At 43.5% G+C, this 27,084-nt stretch overlaps 1 protein-coding gene across 1 annotated transcript; it reads right to left on the bottom strand.

Annotated features, from left to right (window-relative positions):
- Positions 1–2,710: 2,710 nt before the first annotated feature.
- On the bottom strand, positions 2,711–26,848 carry slc7a4 (solute carrier family 7 member 4; the record flags this gene model as incomplete). Its single annotated transcript, XM_080853890.1, has 4 exons — positions 2,711–2,937; positions 10,644–10,752; positions 24,370–25,160; positions 25,867–26,848. 4 exons carry the CDS (start codon positions 26,846–26,848, stop codon positions 2,711–2,713), a joined length of 2,109 nt encoding a protein of 702 aa, XP_080710016.1.
- Positions 26,849–27,084: the final 236 nt, after the last annotated feature.

The raw sequence follows: 27,084 nt of genomic DNA, 5'->3' as shown, positions 1-27,084 counted from the left end.
TAGTGACAGCTCTAGCAAGCAGGCCTCTTGTTTTGGGGTTTCTTTAGTCTGCACTGATAGAACAGTAGAGACTATGACAGGAAATGAGTAGGACCAAGTGGAACCAAGAAAGACCCTCAGACCAGACTAGAACTAGGGTTCTTGAGGTAAGGACTCCTGTAGCAGTTCTCCTACGCTTCACCTTACTGAGGGTTTGCATGTGAGGACCAGATCTCATCAACATCAACAAATATCCAAACTGATGTGTTAGAAGAGTATTGAAATGGATAAGGCAGGTTAGCTTACTCATGTGAAAGACACAATCATCACATATCCTGTACTCTAGGTGTGAGTGAGTGTGTGTGTGTGTGTGTGTGTGTGTGTTAATGTGCTTTTGGAAAGGTGTGTGAATGTGAGAACACTTAAAACAGACAGAAGGAGAACACTGGCTGAGCTGTGTTTTCGGATGTTAAGCTTACAGACTTTGCTGCTATGCGGATGTGATCTGTGAGCTGTGTGTCTGTGAGAATAATCTAGGTCAATCTGTGCTTCTTTCGGCGCAAACTCAGTAATTCTCAAGGGATTACCAGAGGCTGTGTCATGATGGTATGTGTGTGTGTGTGCTTTATGTTTCCATGTCTGTGTGTTTGTGAGTGTGGGTGATGTGCATTTGTGCTTATGTCTGTTTGACAGGTGCAGAGGTTTGTGTCTGTATGATGTGTGTTGATGAAGAACGAGAAGATGATGCGAATAAACCTAAGAGAAACTACAATGTCTGAACGTGTGTGTGTGTGACTGGTGCTAATCTGTCTGTGGGAACAAACAGCACTCAAAGAAAACGTGAAAGAAGTGGAGCAGTCAAGTACTCCAGGTCATATGATGAGTGTGTGTGTGTGTGCACGCATGATTTGTGTAGGGTTTTATATCTGTCAAAATATAAAGCTATAAAGAATTCCTTTGTATGAAAAAAACCATACCAATAAATAATGTATTTACAGTAAATAAATATAAATAAATAGTATGTAGCCATGGGGTGACCAAAAGTGTTTTATGTGTATCTGTGAGAGGGTTTGCAATCTGTAGTGTGTGTGTGTGTGTGTGTGTGTGTGTGTGCGGGCATGTGTGTGAGTGAGAGAGATAGAGCGCGGGCGAGAGAGAGTGAGTGTGTTCATGTGTGGGAAAGCGTGTACAATGTGCTTGCAACTATGTTTTTTCACAGATCGTCAACAAATTAAATAAATGACATCTTGAATAGATTTGCGCTTCAGCAGAATGAATCCCAGTTAGCATACACTCTAGCACAGCCCTAGTGACCCGACACCCATAAGAGTGAGAACATCTGAGGCCGCGACCTTTAACCCTCCACACTCTAGCGGCTTCAGGAGAAGACATCAAAATGACAATGAAAGGCTCCTCTGACCCACAGTTTACTGCTTGATAACTGAAACGTTCTGGTTTGATAAAGTCATACCAATTAAAAATCGGGATTAGAAACATCCTCATATTGATACGTAATGTAACACTGTGCGCAATGACATTGCCATACAAAGTAGAAAATTAGCTCGTTTTTTTTTTTAGCAAACCTCCAGACATTAATCACTGAAAGTCTGTTAGGAATGTATCCGCTATGGAGCCAACAGTAAACAATAGTGTTGACACGTGAGATGATGACATCATTGCTGTGTGCCAACTGACAATCTCTTTTTCCTCTCTGTGAGTAAAATAGGTGAAACCCTGCAACGTTCACTGATTTAATGGAGACCATCACCACCCCCTGAAACCCCCCTCCCCCCAACACACACACACACACACACACACACACACACACACACACACACACACACAGAGATGTGGATTAGCAGCTACACAGAAAAGGAATAAACCACAGAACAGGCAGTAGCAGCAGCAGCAACAACAATGCAGCTTTCTGCAGGAAGCATAGCTATACAGCTGCTTCAGCTGACATCATCAAACTGAGACGGCTACAGGAAGCCACAGGAGTGGGAGTGGCTGTGAACCAGACTCAGGGTCAACCCATAGTGGACTGACTCAATTTGAGACCAATTTCTACCATCCAGAGCAAACAAGAACCATCAGTAACCCAACACTGTCTGTCGACAGTGAGTACACACACGCGCACACACACACACACACACACACACACACACACACACACACACACACACACACACACACACACACACACACACACACACACGCACTGTTGAACTAAATACAGCACTCAGAACAAAGAGGCATATGAGGGAACACACAGTTCATGAAATGAATGGAGCCCATCATCAGTTCTGCTTACATGAAACTGTTGACAGACGCCAAGCACCTTGAACGGGCAAGGGTGAGGTGGGGCTGGAGGATGGGGGTGGCATACATGCATACAGAAGCAAATGAGTCTGGAAAGAGCTGTGCTTTTCATCCCCTCTGATATGGCTGTTGGAACAGCCTTCATTCCGTGTTCAGGTTTAACCATGAAAGGCCACTACTCTCATGGTCAACAAACCAAGACTGTGTCCAGAAAGAGACACAAAAACAACAGAGAGAGAGAGCGAGAGAGAGAGAAAGAGAGAGAAATAGATATAGAAAGACATCACAAAGAGGAATGGAATAAATTACAATTTGAACAAACAGGCAACAAATACAACAGGGTTTCTGGCTTCCTGTCCTGCTCTGAAAGTCATCACCTCCTATGCACAGCCAGACACACATGCAGATCTCATCTGTTGGTGTGCGCTAGGTCGTTGGGGGAGGTTGCGGGGGGTGTGTGAGTGTGTGTGTGTGTGTGCTCCTGGCCCTCTGGCTGGACAGACTGGACTGTCTCCACCAGGCTACCGCCGGGCAGGACCACGTAGCGTGCTGCCACCACCTCCGCCCCCTGATGCTGCTGCTGCCGCAAACCCTCCTTACTGTGCCAGATACCATAGCCAAAATACACCACCAGACCTGAGGGGGGAGAGAGAGAGAGAGAGAGAGAGGAGGAGGGACAGAGAGAAAGAAAGAGAGAGAACATAGTTACGTAAACGCATGTACAAACTGAAAATGGACAGACAGCTACTTTGTACACCAGTTCACCAGCCTCTATTGTAGTCTCTACAGAGGCTAGAGTATAAACGTTGAGCTTGACCACCTGTAGTTCAAGTGTGTGTGTGTGTGTATGTGTGTGTGTGTGTGTGTGTGAATAAGACAGTGGGTGAGTGTGTGAGTGAGTGAGTGAGTGAGTGTGTATCAGACATTGGCTGGTGTGTTTAAATGGGGATAAAGTGTGTTTGTGTGTGTGTGAGAGAGAGCGAGTGTGAATGAGACAGTGAGTGTGTAGCATTGGCTGTTGTGTTTAAATGGGAATAAAGTGTGTTTGTGTGTGTTTATTGTTTATTTAGAAGGATCCCCATTAGCAAATATCACAACATTTAAAACTTTACTTTACTTAACTTTACTTTACTTTATTCATGCTGAGCAAACAAAAACACAAACACATTGACCCATTGACCCCCCCCCCCCACCACCACCACACACACACACACAACAGCCAAACAGAGATACACAGAGATACACATTCACCCGACACAACATCCAGACATAAGTTTAAAAAATCAGGCAGAAACAACATATGGGTGCACTATTATAGGTCACTGTGGTCACACTGTGGACCACCGGTGCCACTACTTGTATAAGCCATAGGAGGATAGCAGTTTCAATTTGACATTTTGTTTGAAGGCCAAGAAGGACTGGGACATTTTTATGAAGCCTTCAAGCTTGTCCCACACCTGTGGTCCTCTGGAGACAATACTTAGGCTAGTGCTCTTCAATTTCCTTCCTTTACTGGAGATTGTATGTTTGTTCCTAGTATGGTGTGCATGCAGTGGACGAAATATTGGTACAAGATCACATAGATGGTTGTTCAATTTGGTTACCACCTGGTACATGGTGCAGCGCAAGCATTGTGATAAGTGTTGATTTCAGGGAGTTTGAGAAGGCCATGTGAGTGAAACAGTGACACCGACGGAGCATTGTATTTTGACCACGTTATAGCACGTTATAGCTGAAGGGACTGTAACTTTAGGAGGTAACTAGGGTATGTATTGCACCAGATGATATTACAGTAGATGATATGGGGTTCAAACAGAGTTTTATAAAGTGTAGCAGAAAGTGGAAGGAAGTGTCTAATTTAAAAAAATAAACCAACATATTTTGAAAGTTTATTTACTAGGTTATCTATGTGTTTTTTAAAGTTTATGAACTCATCCATCTCTACACCTAAGAACTTAGTTGATTTTACTCTATCAATGGCATGGCCATTTTCCACATTACCTGTATTTTTGATGGTGCGAAATATTATGTGATAATTTATTGCACTTAAACCAGGTGTTCACCTTCAACAACTCCCTGATAGCAGTTTCCTGTAGGACACACAGATTTTTATGAGATAGGATCAGGTTGGTATCGTCTGCAAATAACACTTTATGGAAGGCATCAGATGCATAGACGAGGTCGTTGATATAAAGAATGAACAGGAGAGGCCCAAGGATGGATCCCTGGGGAACCCCAAGAGTGACAGTTTTTTCTTCTGACTTATGGTCATTTATACATACAAACTGTTCTCTATTCTGGAGGTAACTTTTAAACCATCTCCATGCCGTGCCTCTGATCCCATAATGCTGCAACTTGTGAAGTAAGATATTAAAGTCAATGGTATCGAATGCTTTTGACAGATCCAGAAATATTCCAATCGCCAGTTGATTATTGTCAATGGCTTGTCTGATGTTTTCTAGGAGGTCTAGGATGGCCATGCAGGTAGTGCTTTGCTTCTTAAAGCCGTACTGAGAGGGGTGAAGTATGTTGTATTTGTCTAAGAAACTACTCAACCTCTTATGCACTACCTTCTCAAATACCTTTGACAGTGTAGGCAGAATTGATATAGGTCTGTAGTTATTTATGTCATTTTTATCACCTGACTTATATATTGGGATGATTCTAGCTGTTTTGGTAAGTTTGGGAATTATCCCATAGAACAGGGAGAGGTTTACACAGTGAGCCAGTGGTTTAGTGATGATATTCCTAATAGCCTTAAGTAAGACACTACTAATTTCATCTATGCCTGATGTTTTAGAGCTTTTCATGCTCCCTATGATTGCACAAATCTCATGAGGATCAGTTGGGCGAATAAAAAGTGAGTTTGGATACTCCCCATGCAGATAATGAGTAAAGGATGCTCCTCTAGGTGGGATAATAGTTCTAGCTAGATTCTCCCCAGTAGAAACAAAGTGGTTATTGAAGCGGTTTGCTAGGTCGTCAGCAGCTGATCCAGTAGAGCCACCAATGTCAGGGAGAACAAGGTCTTTCCTGTCCCTACCCAGGGCATTGTTGAGAACCTGCCACATTTTTTTTTAATCCCCCCACGATTTTTTGAGGCAGTTGGTGTAATGATCTCTTTTACTCTTCATGATGATGTTTGTCAGTTTTTTCCTATATTTGGTGTAGATGTCCTTATTTGAATCATTGGGGTCCTTTATGTAACGTTTATACAGTTTATTTTTGAGATTTCAAGATGCCTCGTGTCAGCCATGGCTTATGGACTTTAGTACTGCTTACAACCACTTTTTCAGGTATGGTTTGGTGAATGGAGGCAGTTATGGCGTCTATAAGGGAATTGTATGCGGCATCGGGGTCATTAGAGTGATAAAGGGAGTCCCAGTTTTTATTTTGTAGGCTATGACACAATTTCTGGAGTGTTCGGTCATTTATGATTTTGACTCTAATTTTAGGATTTGAGGTTATATGTTTGACTACCCGATCAATGGATAACAGTACAGGGAAGTGATCAGAAAGGTCGGAGATGATTACACCAGATCTTAGACTTGCATTTCTTATGTTGGTGGTTATGTTGTCAATAATAGTTTTTGTGTATTGTGTGACTCTTGTGTAAGTGTTAATAGTAGGAAAAAAAATATTTGAGTGTAGGGTGTTAATAAAATCATTTTTTTCCATATCATTTTTTGCTATGTCAATATTATAATCTCCAAGGATAATGCAATCCTTTTTGTTGCTATTTAGGGTAAAAAGGAGCTCATCAAGCTTCATCCTGAAAGAGTGAAGGTCTGAACCAGGGGGTAGACCACTCCAATTATGTAATTTATGATATTACTGATTTTGATTTTAAGAAATAGAGAATCTGAGGGCCATCATCAATCTTTAAATCCTCACGCACTCTAGCATTTAGTATGGATTTCACGTATAGACATACACCACCTCCAATTCTATCTGGTCTGTTTCTGAAAAAGAGCTGGTATCCCTCAATATTTAGCGAATCTATGTGTGATCTCTCATTTAACCAGGTTTCACTACAGCCCACCACATCAAAACCATGTTCGGTAGTAGACAGGAGGGAAACTAAGTCGTCGTGGTGTTTTTGCAGGCTTCTAGTATTAAGATGGAGAAGAGAGAAATTATTATCATTGGGAATACGTTTCACCTGATTGGGAGAGTAGCTTGAGCAGTTTACTCTATCCATATAGTCAACACATGGCTGACTGTCATTGTTATTTATCAAGTGTTCAAATCCCATTGGTAAACAGATACAGGGATGTACAGAAGCAACATGATGGAAAATCATCTCTAATGGTAACTAGTCTTCTGGAGTTTTTCAGTAAGACTGTTTATCCTTTTAGACCAGGGGCAGCAACCCCCAGGCTAGGCTGTATGTCTGGTGTTGTGCAGCACTTGTCATGCTGGGTGCATTTGACTGTCGAGCTGGTTCTTCCTGGTAGGCTGGTATTCATCCCTGGTGCTGCACCAGCTTCAGACGAACACAAGGGGCCTTGGTGTTGCTTTGGCAGCTGTTGATTTTCCTCCTGGTCCTGTGCATCCACATCATCTGTATCAGCCCTCTTTTTTGCTGGTGAGCTGATACTTGATTCGGAGCTTGGTGATCCAATATCTCTTGCTCGCTTAGTCTGTAAGGCTTTTACCGATTGGAAATAAGAAAGTAGCGAAGATGTATCAGCTCTTGAAGCGCTTCCCAAAGAGTTGAGTTGTCGGTTTGATTTGTCCCATCTACATCCTTTACTATTGGGAGGCTTCATAGCCAGCGTCTTCCTTTTCCTCTGTTTTTTACCCTTCTTAGTCGCAGTTAGAGTTTCAGGAGGGGACTCGCCTCCCATCAAGGGCGCCTTCTCTACCTCAGGCTCCTTTTCCTCAGACTTGGTTTGGTCTGTATCAGGATTGGGTGTAAAAGTTGTTTTTACCACATACTCATTTAAAGTGTCTTCTATGACCCTGATTGAGTCTTGGGTGGCAGGACTAAAATCTACTTTGGGTACTGTGTCACTACTGTGTTTTTCATGCGGTTGGATGTTAACCTGTCCATGGTAAAAGACCTTTGCCCAGTGTGTGCCCATTTTCACTGACCGAGGAATGTGCTTGGGGGGCAATGCTTCTATGTAAACCATCCGGTCTCCATTAGAGCAGTTTGTCAGCTGGTTGTTGTAGTGAATCATGCGTCTCATGACATTACTCTCAATCTTGCATCCTCTTTGATTAAAAAACTCAATAAGTCACAATACTATCATTGGCGGATTCAGGTAGCTCTTTGATAGTAATCTGGATGGCGTTTAGGTCGGCCATGCGTGATTTCAGACTGAAAGGATTTTCTTCTTTGAGGTAAATATGCTTGCTGCGTACAGTGATTCCTCTGTAAGGAGTTTAGCTCTTGCGTCCCTATCATGCAGATAAATACGCCAGAGTGCTCCGACTCTTTGGACAGACCGAAGATGATGGGGATGAATTTCCTGTATGAGGCAGTGGTAGATCTCTCCTTCCCTTATGGGATTCTTAATAGACTCATCCTTAGAAAGGATTTCCCTCTCCAGGATGAAGATGGGCAAGACTGCTTCCTTTGTTAAGGGCTCCTTTTCTTTGACTGGATGCAACTCAGCCATTTTCCACAGACTTTTGCAATTTAGTCAAAAGGTAGAATAGAAAATGTATCTTACCAAGATGTACCAGAGATGTTGATAAGATGAGCTGTTAGTCTGCAGACAGGCCTAATAGGCCTGAAGATGTCCACTTATACGATTGCCTCAAACTTGTAGATGGATTTAACAATGTTCACCATATGCAGAGATATTACTGAGCACTGCCAAATAAGATCGATAATTGGCAAGATCTTACAAGAGTTGTGACGATTAGAATTGGATGTACAGAGCCTCTGTCTCAGAGCAACAACACGGCAGCCATCTTGGTTTTGACACGGCAGCCATCTTGATTCAGCTACTGTATATTACAATACCAATACCTTACATTTAAAACATACATTACAATACCAATATCTAACATTTGAACCATACATTACGATACCAATATCAAGATTTTAAATACACAAAATAATGATCATACAATTTAAAATACATGTGTCACAAGTATGCTGTACCCAAGTGTTTAATTATTTGCTTTTTGAACATACATTTACGTGTCACACAGAGCAATATATACCACTCATAGCACAGCCAATCAGAAAGCCCCTGGGGACTTCCCCAGGGCCTCCATAGCTAGCAGATGGAGTTGGAGTAGTGGCATTGATTAAATGAGGATCAGTTGTCTTCTCTCTGTGATCTCTGAGAATGACACTAAAGATACACAAAGGTGGCCCTCAGTGTAGCTTCAGCCTGACCTCTGTTTCTTTGACTATGTTTCAATAAGAAGGAGACTAGAGAGAGAAACAGATTCTATTCTGATTCTATCCACTGACTCTTCCTGTGAGCTGGTTCATAGCCAATGTGAAGCCACCAATACTTCCACAATTAATTTCTTGCATCACACATTGTATCAAATTAGCAACATTTGTACACCATTAATTTCGCTGATTTTGACAAGAGCACACACACACACACACACACACACACACACACACACACAGTGATGAGAACAGATGACGCAGGAGAAACATCAACTGTGTAGTCAACCACCACTCCACACACACCACACACCACACACCACACACACACACACACACACACACACACACACATACAATCTCTTCACATACCTCCATAGATCTTTATCATCACTACCCTAATGTACATGTGGACACTTCCTGGCACAAATGGCACCAGAGGTACCTGGCCAGATAGAACACACACCCACGAACACACACACGCACACACACGCACACACGCGCACACACACACACACACACACACACACACACACACACGTCTCTTTTCCTCCTACCTGATCTGTATCATCAGTACCCTAATGTCCACTTAGATGGCATCTCTTCACAACCCTCCATAGATCTTTATCAACACTACCCTAATGTACACGTGAACAGCATCTCTTCTCACACCTCCATAGATCTTTATCAACACTACCCTAATGTACACGTGAACAGCATCTCTTCTCACACCTCCATAGATCTTTATCAACACTACCCTAATGTCCACTTAGATGGCATCTCTTCACAACCCTCCATAGATCTTTATCAACACTACCCTAATGTACACGTGAACAGCATCTCTTCACAACCCTCCATAGATATTTATCAACACTACCCTAATGTACACGTGAACAGCATCTCTTCACAACCCTCCATAGATCTTTATCAACACTACCCTAATGTACACGTGAACAGCATCTCTTCTCACACCTCCATAGATATTTATCATCACGTTGACACAGGGGGGTTGGGTAACAGGCATGGGAAAGCATAGCAGAGTATTACTTAATAAGAATGACTTAGAAGCCTCTCTCCCCGCAGAGATGGGGTGGAAGGGAAGTTAGATTAGGCAGTGGTCACACTAGGTTTTTGTTCACCCTGTGCTGACAAACAAACAAGCAGACAAACAAACAAACAAACAAGCAGATGCTGGATGTACTGAACTGGCTTTTGTTTTCTTGTGGTCCACCATATTATTGGAGGGCAGTGGCAGGCTGGACGGATGACTGGTGAGTGCCAGCTCCTGTCCTGTCTGTTACCTCAACAAGTATTTGGTAACGGGATACTAGTGGTGAGGGTTGTGCATGTAGGTAAAGGTGCACACACGCACACGCACACACACACACCCTCTCTCCTCAATGCTTGGCAGCTTTGTCTGGATGTTTGATGTACTGGGTAGGTCTTCATTCACAAGCATTGGGATTCTTGTGCAGCGTGTATGCGTGTTGCTGTATATGTGTGTGTGTGTGTGTGTGTGTGTGTGTGTGTGTGTGTGTGTGTGTGTGTGTGTGTGTGTGTGTGTGTGTGTGTTAGTTCAAACATTTACATTTACTTTGAAATAATTTACTTTGAGTAAATCTCACAGCCTTTCCCTACAACTGTACTTGATAAAGTGTTTCCACTAAACAGCGCTTGGTATGTGTGCATTAACATCTTCTGTTTGCATTCAAATGCAGCTATGGAAGAATCTAGCTGCTCAGGCATTACAAGTTGCTGAGCTCCTTGATAGAAATGATTTAACAGAGTAAATCTGACGGAATCCATCCACTGTGTGTTCATAACTGCTGTGAATCACACTGTAAAGTATAACCAGATGGGATGGCTGTGTGTGTTTGTGTGTGTGTGTGTGTGTGTGCGTGTGTGTGTGTTTAATGTATGTGTGGGTGTGTGTGTGTGTGTGTGTGTGAGTGTGTGCGTGAGTGCGTGCGTGCATACATACCTATTGCGACCCACACAGTGAAGCGAATCCAGGTGAGAGGGCTGAGTTTGAGCATGAGGAACAGGTTCAGCAGGATGCTGGCTCCTGGCACAAATGGCACCAGAGGAACCTGGCCAGAGAGAAAACACACACACACACACACACACACACACACACACACACACACACACACACACACACACACACACACACACAAACACACACACACACACACAAACACCACACACACACAGGCACACACACATTCACACACGCATGCACGCACGCACGCACGTACGCACACACACACACACAGAAGAATTAGACAACAATCAGAAAACAACAAAAAACATGAGACACACAGATCCACATACCCATATACACATCACCAAACATCTACAAACCATGTTCTTGAACATATACACACCAACATACAGAAATACAAACACACACACACACGCACAAAACACAGACACACAATTTGACCATAAACAGGGCTGTAACTGCTACTCCTGATTAGAAACTGAGAATGTGTCATTGTGTTACTTAGGAATGTGTTATCGAGTTATTACATTATTAACAAATGTTATTTATTGTTATTGTGTACGTGTGTACGTGTGTGTGTGTGTTTGTGTGTGTGTGTGTGTGTGTGTGTGTGTGTGTGTGTGTGAGAGAGAGAAAAGAGACAGAGCGAGGGAAAGACAAAGAAAGTATGTAGGCGAAAGAGACAGATGAATGCTCACATGAGAGCATTAGCAGATGCAACCACAGGGTCAGAGTTGTCTGCCTCTGTGCACAGAGCTAGTTAAACTACTGGGGTTATTAGTATTGCCCCTGTGCATATAGCTAGTTAAACTACTGGGGTTTTTAGTGTTGCCTCTGTGCATATAGCTAGTTAAACTACTGGGGTCATTAGTATTGCCCCTGTGCATATAGCTAGTTAAACTACTGGGGTTTTTAGTGTTGCCCCTGTGCACAGAGCTAGTTAAACTACTGGGGTTATTATGACTGCCGCGCAACAGCGCTGCGGCGGTCATATAGGTTTAGTCGGAGTTTTTTTTTTCAGTTTTTTTGGGGTTTGCCGATTTTCTGTCAACGATTCCCGGGACACTGAAACACCGGGGTGCACGAAATTTGGTGGGCATGTAGCCCCACTAGATAAGCGTGGAACCATTGATTTTCGTTTTGATCCGTTGCACCCCCGTCGGACTTGACCCCTTTTAAAGAGGGTGGGGCGATTCAGTTTTCTGTGAATAGGTCGAAAACCATAGGGCCTAGGAGGACCACATTTTTTTTGTATGTTGGTCTTAAGAGGCCACGTCAACCATTCCACTACCACTTATTTCATGTATAGCGCCACCTAGTTACAAATGAAAAAGCAAAAATGGAGTGTCGTAAAAAAAATTAATTGTAAGTTGACAAGGTCAGAACTGCACTAAATCGGAGGTGTGGGATCATTATGACACCTTCTGATTGCACGTTAAGTTTCGTGGAATTCCGTTCACGGGGGGCATGCAATAAATTGATTTATATGGTTTACACCAACTGGCTTGTAGGTGGCGCGACACAGTTTTCTTCGAATATCCCGAGAACCGTAGGGCCTAGGAGGGCCAAATTGTTCTTGTATGTTTGTGTTAAGGGGCCATGTCAACCCATACCATAACCAGTCATTACATGTATAGCGCCACTTAGTTAAAAATGAAAAAGCAAAAATGAGATGTTTTAAATCAGGGATTAGAAACGGTTCAAAGAACGAAAACGAAAACCGGTAAAGAATCAAATTTTGTTATGAACGTAATCGAAAACGGGAACAAAAACTATTTCAGCTGTTCCGGAGTGAAAACGATATTTTCAATTTTTAATAACCGGTTAATAACGTTATTTTTCGTTCCAAATAACCTTTCTTGAAATACTGGAAATGTGGAAATACTTTTAGAATACTTCCTGCGGAAGCGCTGGGATGCATCCTCAGTGAATCTTGAAATAAAGTTTTATTCCGGAAGTGCCCGCTCAATGTTCCCCAGAGCGCCTGGCTGAAGTAAAATTGTTGACACTAACGAGTAGACTAGACTAGACTATAGTGTCAACAATTTTACTTCAGCCATCTTCCTGGTCCTATTTCACAGTGGTAAGATGCTACATCCAATGTTACATGCCCTTACATTTTCCTAATGATAAATACTGTAAGTGTGTTAAACATAGGCCTAGTGCTACCAGCCACACTTAAAAACGTGTCGTGCAATTGGCAGCAATTTCGTTAGAAAATGGGTTAACTAACAGTTAAAAAGTGGTGTGATTAGCCTGCGAATTTGGGGCTAACGGGTCACTTTCTTCCGACCTAACAGATGGGACGTCACCAGGGAAATCCAGCCAGAAAGTTTTTCAACTACAATCCTGTAGATAACACATCGCAGTGCAAGGTAGATGGCTGCTCTGACTCGATTAAGGGCAACCATGGAGGAAATCTACTGCGGCACATTCAGAGGAGGCATCCCACAGTGTATGCGCGTCAACTGATACACGATCGACTGGATCAAAGAGGCCAGCTGATAGCCAAACAACACTGGACTCTTTAGTAATTAAAAAACCTCGCAGTATATCTGTTCAGTTAGCACCGGACACTTTGAAAGAAGCCTGTCTAGAGCTCGTTACTGCAAATGGTCGACCTTTTTCCCTTATGGAAGATTCTGGTTTCCAGAAGATAATCTCTCCAATTGTAGAGGCGATGGGGAATTCTGTTGCAATCAACCAGTCAAATGTCAGGGAGATGGTTATAGATACCGCCAGAATTGAGCGTGAAAAACTCTCAGAACAGCTCAGTGACAAGCTGCTGATGTTAAAAACAGATGCAGCAACATGCAGGGAACGCTCTGTTCTTGGGATTAATGTACAGTTTACAGATGGGCAGCAAATAGTGCTGAGAACTTTAGCAGTAAGAGAACTTACAGAGAAGCACACTGGAAGCTACATCTCATCGATCGTTCGCGGAGTTCTTGGGGAATATAATTTAACGCTTAATCAGATCTATTCAGTCACAACTGATAATGGGGCTAATATGATCAAAGCTGTGTCATTGATGACTGAGATGCAGGGAGAGGAGATCCAGGGGATGGATGACAAAGATAGTGAGGAGGGGGAGAGTGACTTGGATGACGGGTTTGAGGTGGAGTTTGACACTAGTGAGCTGAATGGGCGTCCAATGCTTCGAAGTGTAAGATGCGCTGCCCACACCTTACAGTTAGCAGTACTGGATGCCTTAAAAGATAGACAAGTGTCTAACCTCATTGCAAAAGCCAGGCACATCACTAAAAAACTTAGAACGCCAACTGTAGGTGCCGTGCTAAAGAGAATGGGTCACAAAAGAGCCATCATCGATTGCATAACACGATGGCATTCAACCCACGATATGCTAGAGCGACTTTGTGAACTCAGAGCTTTTTGTGAGGATATGGCCCCTAGCATCCCAGAGCTGCATCTTAACGTAGGAGAATGGCAGGAGATCTCTGTTTTAGTGGATGCATTGAAACCTGCCAAAATAGCAACAAAATGTCTACAGTGTGACCAGTTAACAGCAGGAGATTTTTGTGGTGTGTGGCTAAAATGCCAACTCGAAACAGATAAGGTGGAGTCCAGATTCGCTAAAACCTTGTCAAGCTGTCTCCAGCGACGCAAAACGATGCTGTTCGACAATGTCGCATTTATCTCTGCCGTTTTTCTCGACCCGCGTTACAAAGTCCTCCTAAGTGACCACCAGACTGACGTGGCTAAAGTCCACCTCATTAAAACGTGGGAAATAATGCAGACCCTGGCATCCACCAAACCTTCTCCTCAAACCCCGTCATCCTCATCTGAGGAAGAAGAAGACGAAGTCGATCGTTTACTTCAACAAAGGGAGACCAGTCGCAGGACAGTCCCAAACGTTTCACTGTCCAATTTCCTAGACGTCTATGCTAGAGAGGCTAGACTTAAAAGAAGCGAAAGCATCTTTGCTTATTGGACTGGCATGTCTAGCGCAAACCCTGAGCTATACAAGCTTGCAATGAGTGTGCTGCCTGTGCCCGTTACCCAGGTCAGTGTAGAGCGTGCCTTTTCGTCGCTCAAATATATCCTGTCTCCTTTGCGCAGCAATTTGAAGGAGAATGTTTTGGAGGACATACTTTTCCTTAAGCTAAATAAGCAATTTGGTATGTAAGCTATACCAAATTTCTTATTCAGCAATTTGGTGTGTCCATTTCAAAGGGTTAGCGTAGGGTTGTGTTTATTTTGCGCGTAAGGGAGAACGTTTTGTTTGAGATGCTTTAAGAATTTGAACTTAGGCCTAAGTTTGTTTGCTTGTTTGTTTGTCAGTTCGAAAGACATGGCCATGTTTGTGTTTAATGTTTGTGCTTTAATGGTATATGGCAGCCTAATTTCATGTTGCCAAATTTTAACTGCAAGGTGATATAGCCTCATTTTGTTTTGAATAGCCATGGGTCTATGCTGCTGCATTTTCTTGCTATCCTTTTAAAAATAACGTTTTTGGTCAGAACAAAATGAAATGAAAAATATTTCGTTTTTAATCCCTGGTTTTAATCGCATATATGTCAAAGTGCTCGAAAAATTACCAAATTTGCCAGGGACATCAAGCATGTAACCGTCCATCTTCGGTAGAGTTTTTGTCCAAGGATGGAGCAAAATGGCTCTGTAGCTCCCCCTAGAACATTGCAAAAAACCCTGCGCATTGGGGTTATTTTGGCGTAGCTTGACGGAATTCGGTACACGTCTTCATCATGCTTGGACGCACCAAAAAGTCTCTTGACGCCATGGTGGCAGGTCCACAGGAAGTCGGCCATTTTAAGTGGAAGATGCGTTTTGTCATTAGTCGGAGGGTGTGGGCGTGACAGACCCTCAAACTTTGTCAACTTGTCAGTGCTTGCCACAAAACACAAAGTCTCTTGTAAGTCTTGCCTACATTGTTTGATCCAGAGAAAATGTCTTAGGGTGGATGCTGGATCCGGCCCGAACGCTTACATATGCCTGACTGATATCAGCTATAGCGCCACCTGTTGGTGTTGGAAACTTCACTTTGTTTCCACACCTCGCATGTGATTGAACTCCTCCTACAAATGTATTGGTAATGCCTTCAAACGTGATCAGGTTACTCTTCAGCAATGGAGAATTGAAAGTTATGAGAATCTTTTACAAAGTTTGGAGGGTGTGGGTGTAACAGACCCTCAAACTATGCACTCTTCACAACTCCAGTCACTTATAACTTATGCATAAATATATTGTCGAAAGTGCACGAAATTGAAAGAGGTGGATCATTTTGAGACCCTCTGAATGCATGCCAAGTTTCGTGCAATTCCGTCCATGGGGGGCCATACAATATTTATTTTTTTATGTGGCTGTACACCAACTGGCCTGTAGGTGGCCTGACACAGTTTACTTCGAATATCCCGAGAACTGTAGGGCTTAGGAGGGCCACATGTTTTTTGTATGTTTGTCTTAAGGGGCCATGTCAACCCATCCCATAACCACTAATCTTATGTATAGCGCCACCTAGTTAAAAATTAAAAAGCAAACATGAGCAGTGTTTCCCCTAGGTTTACAGCTTGGGGGGGGGACGGCGGCAGGGGCGCGGTGCGCCGCGGCGGCGGACACGGACACAAACACTTAAATGAATTGTGATGTTCATGTGTTTCTTTGAATGACAGCAGTCAATAAGTATAATTTTACATGTTTTATGGTAAAGGTAACCTTAAATGACTTATTTTGTGATCTGGCGCTAATTTTTTTTTTTTTTTTTTACTTGACCTTCCAGGGGGGGCGGGCGGGCGGGGCCGTTGGGGGGGCGGGCCGCCACCCTAATATCATTGTAGGGGAAACACTGATGAGGTGATGTAATTGCAGGTATCTCTGGCTAACATCGTCAAAACTGCACCATATTGCATGGTCAAAACTGCAACAGATACACACACATACACAGTAGACATTCGTATGCACACATACACACCCAGTAGACATATGTACGCATGCATGCACATGTACAAACACAGGTGCACACACAGGCACATGCACATACACACAGACACAGACACAGACACATAAACACACACGCACTCCCTTATGTACATGCATCCACACACAAGCACACCTACATGCATGCTTGGAACACTTGACGCTCAGTTATACAGAACCTATAGTCTTGTGATCTGACATAAAAAAACAAAGACATATACGTATATATGTGTAAAACCATTGACATATTTTGGTCTATGTCTTAAACCACAGCGAAAGAAACAATTGTTAGGCAAGCAGTACCTCTCCCTCACTGACGGGAGCGTGCGAGAGCCCACCGGTCGGGTATGTGCTTGATCTCGAAAATGGAAACATTTCTCAAAACAGGACTTTCAATCAAAACTTAGGGTGATCAATAAAGGGAGATCAATGCCGGAGCTAAAAGGTATGCTTCAAACAAAGGGGCATATGATAACTCGATGAACTACTCGTATTCCAAGCGAACAAGGCTGATTTTGAGAAATTAAACTTAAATTGCAGGTAACGTTTTGTCTCCTGGTGTATTTGGTTATCTTGTTGCTATGTTAGCTAATAACCTTAACCTTAAATGATTTAAGAGTTTAATTAGCGTGAAATGAAAGCTAGTTATCTAGCTGATGTTATTATAATTGGAATTAGGAATCCTCAGGGTGACTATATGCAACATCGTATGAAAGAATTAATATTCACGAGTGCATTTTCACATAACACGCGTTTATCACAAGCCAGCAGCTGCCAATGTATTTTGTAGCTTACCTGTTGTGTGTGTAAATAATGCTGATATGAAATACAAACATTAGTTAATGCGCAAGCTGCCAATTGAATGGCGATTTAAATCTGACTGAAAGTTAATGCTTTATCGGCCACATTGATACATTGTAGAACTTTGTTAAGTTGTTTTTATTGTGTGGAATATTAGCGTAAGTCCGTTGGTATTCTCCTCATTTGTGGGCTGAGAAGTCATTAGCACATGTGTGTTTACATTGTTTTCCTCGTTCTCATGCCGAAATATTTACTAGCTTATGCAAGTGAAATGGGTGCACTTTAACAAACACATACAGGCACACACAGAAACAACACTCTACACCAGGGACATGCAGTCATACCTGTCATTTTGAAAAGTAAAAAAAAAAAATATTAAAAAAAATAAATAATAATAATAATATATATTTGTATTATAAAATAAATATTCATATTTCTCTAGTTATCTGTGTTACGAGTGTCATTTCTGCATGATTCCGATCATTTCGAGCATTTTTATTATCAAAATCGCTGAATTTGCGCATTTCCGGTTCCCAGTGACAATGATCAGCCAATGAACATGCACGTGCCGTCAAGGGAGGCAGATGCATTGGTGTCTATGGGCAGCTGAGCCAGTGCCTTTCTAGGATTGCGCAATCACTCCAAACTGGGTTTAACGCATGCGTGCGCAAGCGTAGAAGCTTTGAGTTGAGTTCAAAACGCATTGAAAAATATTGTAAGTGAGGCAGGCAGTACCACTGCTTCAAGAAGGGAGGCGAGCGAGAGCTCAATTGTCGGGTATATTTTGGTTCTAAAAGTAGGTCTTCTTCTACATTTCTGCTTGACGGCGAAAATGGTGTTGTATTGCTAAAGTTGTATTGCTAAGCTGAAGCAGTTCTCAAAACTGGACTTGCAGTCCAAACGTGAAATGATTAATAATGGGAGACCAATGGCGGAGCTAAAATGTTTGCTTCAAACGACGGGACAGAAGTGTTTGGAGTGTTTCAAGTTTCCCAACGGGACATATTCATGAAAAGGACAACGGATTTCTACTGAACTGTACGGAGAGCCGTGAGTGGATTACTTTGGTTTCACCTCAAATTGACGGTTAAGAGCTCCAACGAAAAGTGCACCAACTCAGTGTTTCCCACATATTGACGAGACTATGGCGCACCGCCATAGTCTAATTTCGGCCGCCATAGTCTCTGCGTGCACAGTTTTTTTTTTTTTTTTTTTGCTATACGAAGTTCGTGTCGCTCTCATTGGGATTGCATGAGAGCACGAAGTTCGGCTGTCTGCCTGCGACTGTGCCGAAAACAAAACACTGTTGAGATATGTTAGTGTTTCCCCTACCATTGTATAAGGGGGTGCCCCGCCCCCCAACGGCACCCCCCCTGAAAGGTCAAGTTAACTTTGCTCAATTTAATTTTCTATAAAGCGCCAGATCACAACGGAAGTCAGTTAAGGATACCTTTCCTGTAGAACAGGTCTATACTCTATAGCTTGTTATTTTATTAAACACAATAAATAGCTTTGTGTTATTTATCTTATTTGCACAACGGCATGTCATTTTTGTCACTAGATGATCGCGAGTTTACAATTGCCCCGATGCGCACACGTTACTTTCTGTTTGAAGATAAGATAGCAGTTAGTAGTTGCCGGCCATCTAAACCATCTAAAAAGCATATTTTGCTCGCAATATATTTGGAAATACAGTCAAAAAGCTGTCCGATTTGAATGGGGGTATTTATTCATGTGTATTTTGTCATCACTCGATCTTGAGAGATGTCTTCAAGTAACGTTAATGTTCCAAAGTGAAACATTCTAATGTGTGCACCCAGTTTCAGAAAGTTACTAGCCAGACTAGCGGTAGCTAGCTACTGAAAGAATGCCATGGATCCAGCAAAGCGTAGAGCTAAACGAATGTATGAATATGAACACCGGGCCTTCTTGCCTGAATGGGAGGAATTATTTGCGGAGCGAAATGGAAAACCCCTTTGCTTAATATGCAGACGTCACGGTCGCATTTTAAAGCCTTGAACTTGGATGCTAACATAGCCCAGGAGTTCCTAAAAGCAGAGCTGGGCAAGCACAAGGTACATTCTTTGATACATCAGTCAGACTCGGCTAAGTACTCTAAAACGGTCACGTTGGCATCGTATCAGGTGTCATGGAATATTGCTCGATCAAAAAAGTAATATAGTGAGGGAGAGTTTGAAAATTGAACAGAGGATATCTGACATTAACTATAATGAGCACCTTTAGACCATTATAGTCTTCAATATGTTTATTTTGTGCCATATTTTAAATCTACATTTGTTAATTTCTCTTCCTAAAACAAAGGGAGGCAACTGCTGATATCAAGCTCTTCTCCAGGCACAGTCTGTTTCTCTGCTTTGTTTTGATCAGTCATTGCAGAGAAGGAGGCCTCACATTAATATGTGGAGGCAAAGTGTAGTAGCTGTTCCTAAGCTTTCTCTCCCGGGTCAGGGTGCTCTTGCTTCACACAAATCCCAAACAAAATCTCAGCAGATGTCTTCAATATGTTTATATTTGTGCCATATTTTGAATCTCAATTTGTTAATTTATCTTCCTAAAACCCACTAGAGGACACTATTTAAAAGGTTATTTAAAAAAAAAAAAATCTTATGGGGGAGCATGCCCCCAGACCCCCCTAGTTTTGTTGGGTCACAGGAAAAATAATAGGTTTTATGTAGGGGCTTATCCCCCCCAAAAGTGGGAAGCTCCCGCGAAATCAGGAATTTTAGGCCGAAAAAACATCCCCCCCCCCCAAAGTGGTAAACCGGTAAACATGCGCCCACCGCGCGTCCCCCCCCACCCCCGGACATGTGCGCCCCCCCCCCATAGTCTCCAAAATTTCTGTGGGAAACACTGCAACTTTAAATTGTACCGGTCAGTAGAACATTTTGGTATTGTGTGCTATGTCTGCGGTGTTTAACTGTTTGCTTGTTAATACGTTGTGTAAATAAATATGCAATTGTTTTTTTTCTAAACTGCGAATTCAAGTATCCGAGTTGTGTAAAAGGTAATTTAAATTAGCATCCCACCAACGTAGTTATATTTTCCCTAAACAAAATGAAATGAGCCATATCATTGGTGGGAGGGCTACATACGCTACCTTGTAACTATTAATATCTTATTTGACACGGTGTAAAAGTTCAATTACCACACCGATTGTACGTTTAGCTGTAGGCCTCGTAAAAGTCAGTTGACTATTGAGCCGCATAACTACTTAGACAATAAAACATAAAGTTTTTTCAGTTCTGGTGAGATGACAATTTTTAAACCATAAGCATATATACATGTATGATGTATACATTTCTATTTTTTTTAAACAACTAGCAATCGGAATGACGTAATCACTTCCGGTTTCTGTGCCGCACCAGCTGCGAACCTCACGGCACGTCACTGCTCTGCACATATTCATTTACATATAACAAAATGTGATTTATTTCTGTTGAAAGAATGCGCTGGATTATAACGCCTTTTCATATCGTGAAATAAACAAGTCATACACACACGAAACACATAAAAACACACAAACACACTGACAACCATGACTCATTCTGTGCCAAAACCTACTGAACAGTTCGGCGGTCATATTTTGTAACGCTTTGCGTTACGTCTAGTTAGTATTGCCTCTGTGCAGAGCTAGTTCAACTGCTGGGGTTATTAGTATAACTAGTCATCCACTATGAAACAGGACAAACAGTTGCATTAAGGAGGACAAAACCAGTCTTTCCACTGCCTCCCCTCCCCCATCAAACCTCCTACAGTATTCAGCAGTTCACAGACCCCATTCTGTGTGTGTGTGTGTGTGTGTCTGTGTGTGTGTGTGTGTGTGTGTGTGTCTCCGCAGATGGGAGGATGTTGTGAAAGAGTGGCCCTTTCTGCATGTCACCCTTCCCCGTCCCCCCTCCTGTTACCTGACTCTCTTAGCTGAAGAGAGTGATGAAACCCATGAGCAGATGAACAGATGAACGCATGGCTGAATGGATGGATGGATGGATGGAGGGATGGGTGGATTCATAAACTAATGAACCCCTATGGCTATAGCACAGCATGCAATACATAGAAGGAAATAGGAGGGGGGGGGGGGGGGGCACAGCTGTGGCTGAGATTGTATTTAGAACTGTTATCAGCCTCCGAGAAAAGAAAAACATAACAGGATTACCTGGTGGTGAAACCATATTTGAATTGAAATTCATCATATTTTAAGCCTTGCAGTATGTTGGGTAGGGTGATTTTAAAATGTAATGCTTAAGCAGCTTTTCTAGCCTTGGTATCGTAATGGGATATAATAGCAGCATGCGCGAGTTATCGGCTATGTTCCCGTTGTGATGTTAATCTATTTATAAACGTAGCATATCGATTGTTTAACATACTGGCAGATTGTTTAACAGACTGGTCGCTAACAGGTGCAGCTACGCTATAGATCAACACTGTAAAAAAAACTGCCATCGTTTTTACAGGAAAATTCTGGCAGCTGAGTTGCCAGAGCAATCCTGTAAAGAATACATCCACCTGTAAATCTCTTTACAGAGCAGCATGTACATTTAACATTTTAAACCTGTATATTCAACATTGGATTTGAGCAGTATTTACGTCACTGTTATGTTATATTGGACAAGTATGTTCAGTAAATGTAACATTTTAAGCCTGTGTATTCAACATTGAACTTTAGCTATATTTACATCACTGCTATGCTACACTGTAAAACAAATCCTGTTGTTTTTACTGTAAAAAACTGGCAGCTTGTGGTTGCCAGAATAATTCAGTAAATAATACTGCCAAACCGTAACCATCTTCACAGAGCAATATGTATCTTTAACAGTTTATAATGTATAATATTACATTGTAAACCAGTACATTTAACATTGGATTTATGCTGATTTTGCATGACCATTATGCTATAAAACCAGTTATTTCAGTAAAATGTACATACAGTTGATGTCTATTGTATATCTAATCCCCTTCAATTTCAATGAGAAATACCAAGCAAACAACAATATTTAACTGCTTAAGTCTCATTATAACACTATTCAACTGTTTTTTCATGAAGATCCCCTAAAAAGTTCTTTATAAAATAAGATATTTTAATGTATTAATAACAGTTGGGAACAAGGCCTTAACTGAAGGGTGCAGCAGGTGTGGTTAAACCTGGGCCCGCAGTTCTTGGGGGCCCATAGACATGTTATGTTTAAATTTATGCCATCACCCTCTTATACTGCATCTGACAGAAGTCTATGACTCCAGTTTCTGCAGCATAAAAACAGAGAAGAACTGGTAATGCATTTAAGAGAGTGTGTAATGCTAGCTAGAGAGTTGAAAAGGTAAACGTATCTCCATCATGGTAGGTATTATTTGTGGTAAAAATAGTAACAATCTATAACAAAATGATATGCTTATCTTACACACTCTATAGAAACTATTAAAAAAAGATTCAATGAAATGAACAAGTTCTTTAGGATTTCTTCTTTGGGATTTTTGTCATTTAAAGATTTGCAATGATTTCTGGGTAATATGTATGTTGTTGTCCGGTGACAAGACAATACGATATAGCTAGTTTAGGCGCAAAATCTGAAAGTCAAGACCGACATGTTGACTGTACAAAGCAGGCCTGCAAGCCGAAACGATGCCTTTCAAACATAAAAGTGGTGATGCATGATTGCTTTTTCAATGGACAGGATAGCCAGACCATTCAGCCTCTGCTGCTCCTCAGGTAGGTCTTAATGAGTTTCAATTTGTAAAAGGGTCACTTTGCAGTTGCCACAGTCAGCATCTTGGCAAATTGAGAGACTTGCTATATCGTACCGTCTCGTCACATGAACAAACATACATATTACCCAGCAATCATTGCAAATCTGAAAATGACAAAAATACCAAAGAAAATAATATTTTTCATTTCATTGAATGTTTTTTTTTTTAAGTTTCTATAGTGTATGTAAGTTACGCATATCATTTATTTTATAGATTGTTACTATTTTTCCCACAAATAATACCCACCATGATCGAGAAAACTTTACCTTTTCAAGGGATTATATAACATTTGCCACCTTGCAATTTGAATATCAGATCTTCACTGGGTGGACACTGGAGTCAGAGACTTCTGTCAGCCACAGTTCAAGGGGGGAAGGTTACGGGGTCCCTAGTGCCACTGCTGCACCCCCTTCTATTAAGGCCCTGGTCCAAACTGTTATTAATGCATTTGAAAACATTATATTATAAAGAACTTTATAGGGGAATCTACATTGAAAATCAGTTGAATAAATTGAATGGGATTTACTATATAGACAACAACTGGATGTACATTTTACTGAAATAATTTGTTTTATAGCAACGGTTATGCAAAATCAGCATAAATCCAATGTTAAATGTACTGGTTTACAATGCTATGTTTTGTGAAGATGGTTACGGTTTGGCCGTATTTTTTACAGAATTATTCTGGCAACTCAGCTGCCAGATCTTTCTTGTAAAAACAACAACAAAGAAATACTTTAAAATTAACAGTTGTATTTCGTTTAGTATTTTAACACCACCATGTTGCAATTCAAACTGCATTGCATTGCTTCTTGTAATACAGTTTTTCATCCTGAAAATGACAGCCATATGTCGTTTCTAAAAAGAAATATGCATAATCTTACTTTAAAATTAACATTTATATTCCGTTTAGTATTGTACCAAATTTTTTTGTGAAATAAGCAATACTCTATTGTATTTCTATTTACATTTTTTTGATGTCACGACTTTACGCCATTTCACTGTCAATTTTAAGCACATTTTTTACAGTGAATGTCACTGGCCTGACCATGTGGGACCACTTGTTGCATTATTTTGCTGTGTGAACGTGTGTGATAATGAATGTGTGTGTGTGTGTGTGTGTGTGTGTGTGTGTGTGTGTTGAGTGTGTATGCTGTGTGTGTGTGTGTGTTTCTGTCCTTGCTCTCACCTGAAAGGTCTTGAGGTTGAGGTTCTGCTGGTGTGCCCAGATGAGGGCAAGGCTGAGCAGGTAGGTGAGGCTGAAGATGGCCACCAGCAGGCCGAAGCTCCAGGGGGGCAGTTGAAGCGGGCTGGAGCCGAACACCAGCACGGCACACAGCGACACGGCACTGACCATGAGCGCCGTCACGGCCAACGGCACCACCCCGCCCGCCTCACAGTGCCCCAGCACACGGCCCAGGTAGGGCTCCCAGCGCGCCTTCAGGTGCCCCGGGGGCCGCCGGTCGCACCCGCCACCGCTGCCGTCACTCGGGTCCCGCTCCACCAGCTGCAGCTTGTCCGAGAACGATTCGTACTCCTTCAGCTCGCCGCCGTCCGGTGTGGTCAGCGTTTGCGTCTCATCCGCCTGCCTCGTGGCGGGGGGGGCTGCGCAGGGGGTGGTTGCTTTGGTAACCCCGGGGGAGGGCGTGATGGGGCCGGAGGAAGAGGAGGCATCGGTCTTCTGACCCCCGCCGTCCGAGGCGCTCTTCCTCTCGGGCTGGTAGCGGAGCACGATGATGCTGGCGGCCACGAAGGTGTAGGCCAGGAGGGTGCCGATGGAGAGGAACTGCACCAGCGCCTCCAGATCGAACAGCAGCGCCATGAGCGCCATCAGGCTGCCGAACACAAGGATGGCCACCACCGGCACCTTGGTCACCGGGTTGACCCGCGAGAACACCGAAAAGAAGAGGCCATCCTCCGCCATGGCGTAGACAATGCGCGGGAGCGAGAACAGGTTGCTCAGCAACACGGTGTTCATGGCTGGGGTTGAATTGGGGGGAGGGGGGGGGGGGGGGGCAGGGGGGATTGGGTAAACAAAAATAAAACACAACATGCCATCAAAGTCATGTCCTCCAGTTGTGGTTCTTTTAAAGCCAAGGCATAATACCTGCACACAGCACATAGCTGACATTTCTTCCCATTCAAACTCTGTACTCTACAGTGCCATGTTGATATGTCACTGAAAGACATTAAAAAGGCTTTCTATGGTGTTCCTTAACGTACATCCATCTCCCGAGCATTCCATAATGTTTCCTGGTTAATGAGTAGTCAGATTCCTGGTTGTGAGAGCTGGTACACAAAGATCAAGACCTATTCCTATGAATGACCTGCTAGCCATCAACTGCTGGCCATAGCATATAGTCTGTGAATGTGTGCGTGTGTGTGTGGGTGTGTGTGTGTGTGTGTGTGTGTGTGTGTGTGTGTATATAGATACTCTTAATACCTTGACACTCTGGAAGAAAATCATGGCGGGTCTAACATAACACACACGCTTATCAAAATGAGCGATAAACCATCACACAAACACTTAATGCATGCATACACAGCACAGTTTACCTAGTTTACACACAGACACAGGCTGCAAAATGTGAAGCAACACAAGCTTGCAGCACACACACACACAAACACACACACGCAGGTGCGTGCACACACACACACACACACACACACACACACACACACTTACCGCAGATGGACCCCACAGCCACGATGAAGCCGGCCCAGCTGTACCCGCGGCGGTAGAAGGCGTCAGCGAGGGCAGAGTTGGGGTCCAGCGAGTGCCACGGCACCATGAGCGTGAGCACCGAGGCGACCAGCACGTAGGCCGTGGCGGCCAGGCCCAGGGAGATGGCTGTGGCCATGGGGATGGCCTTCTGGGGGTCTCGGGCCTCCTCGCTGGAGGCGGCAATTACGTCGAACCCCACGAAGGCGTAGAAGCAGGTGGCGGTGCCGGCCAACACCCCGGAGATGCCGAACGGGGTGAAGCCGCCCTCCCGCGCGCCCCAGTTCTGCGGGTCGGCCAGCGCAAAGCCAAACACCAGCACGAAGAGGATGACCGCCATGCTGACCGCAGAGAAGATGTGGTTGAGCCAGGAGGAGACGCGCACGCCAAACGAGATGAAGAAGGACGCCACCACCAGGATGCTTGCTGCCAGCATGTCGGGGTAGTGCGCCAGGAAGGGCACGTCCCAGCGCATCACGTGGCTCACCGTGAAGTTCTGGATGCGGTGATCGAAGATGGAGTCCAGGTAGCCGCTCCAGGCCCGCGCAACCGCCGCCCCGCCAATCATGTACTCCAGAATCACGTTCCAGCCAATCAGGAAGGCCCAGATCTCCCCGACCGACACGTAGGTGAACATGTAGGCGGAGCCGGTCTTGGGCACGCGGGCTCCGAACTCGGCGTAGCACAGGGCAGCCATGAGAGAGGCCACGCCTGCGATCAGGAAGGACAGCACCACGGCCGGGCCGGCCGTATCCTTGGCGACGGTGCCCGTGAGGACATAGAGGCCTGAACCCACCATGCCGCCCACGCCCAGCAGCGTCAGGTCCACGGTGGAGAGGCAGCGCTTCAGAGATGTGGCCATGACGTCCTCCTCCAGCGTCTTGAGCCGGTTCAGCTTCCCACACAGCCGCATGGCCGAGGAGCAGCCCCGTGTGCACGTCTCCATGGTTACGCCAGGTTCAGCGGGTGAGAGGGAGGGAGAAGGAAAGAGAGAGAGAGAGAGAGAGGAGGGGAAGGACTCAAGACTGGGTCAGACGTGGTCCATCCTCCCCAGAGTCTAGCCACAGGCCCAAGTCAACTGTCAGAGAGAAGGCATGAAAGAGAAAGGAAGTGACACACTATCAAACACACACACACACACACACACACACACACACAGACTTACCAAACACACACACTTAC

Source organism: Sprattus sprattus, assembly GCF_963457725.1.
Source record: "Sprattus sprattus genome assembly, chromosome: 16".
Lineage (NCBI taxonomy): Eukaryota > Metazoa > Chordata > Actinopteri > Clupeiformes > Clupeidae > Sprattus > Sprattus sprattus.
This window is presented reverse-complemented; position numbering and strand designations above follow the sequence as displayed.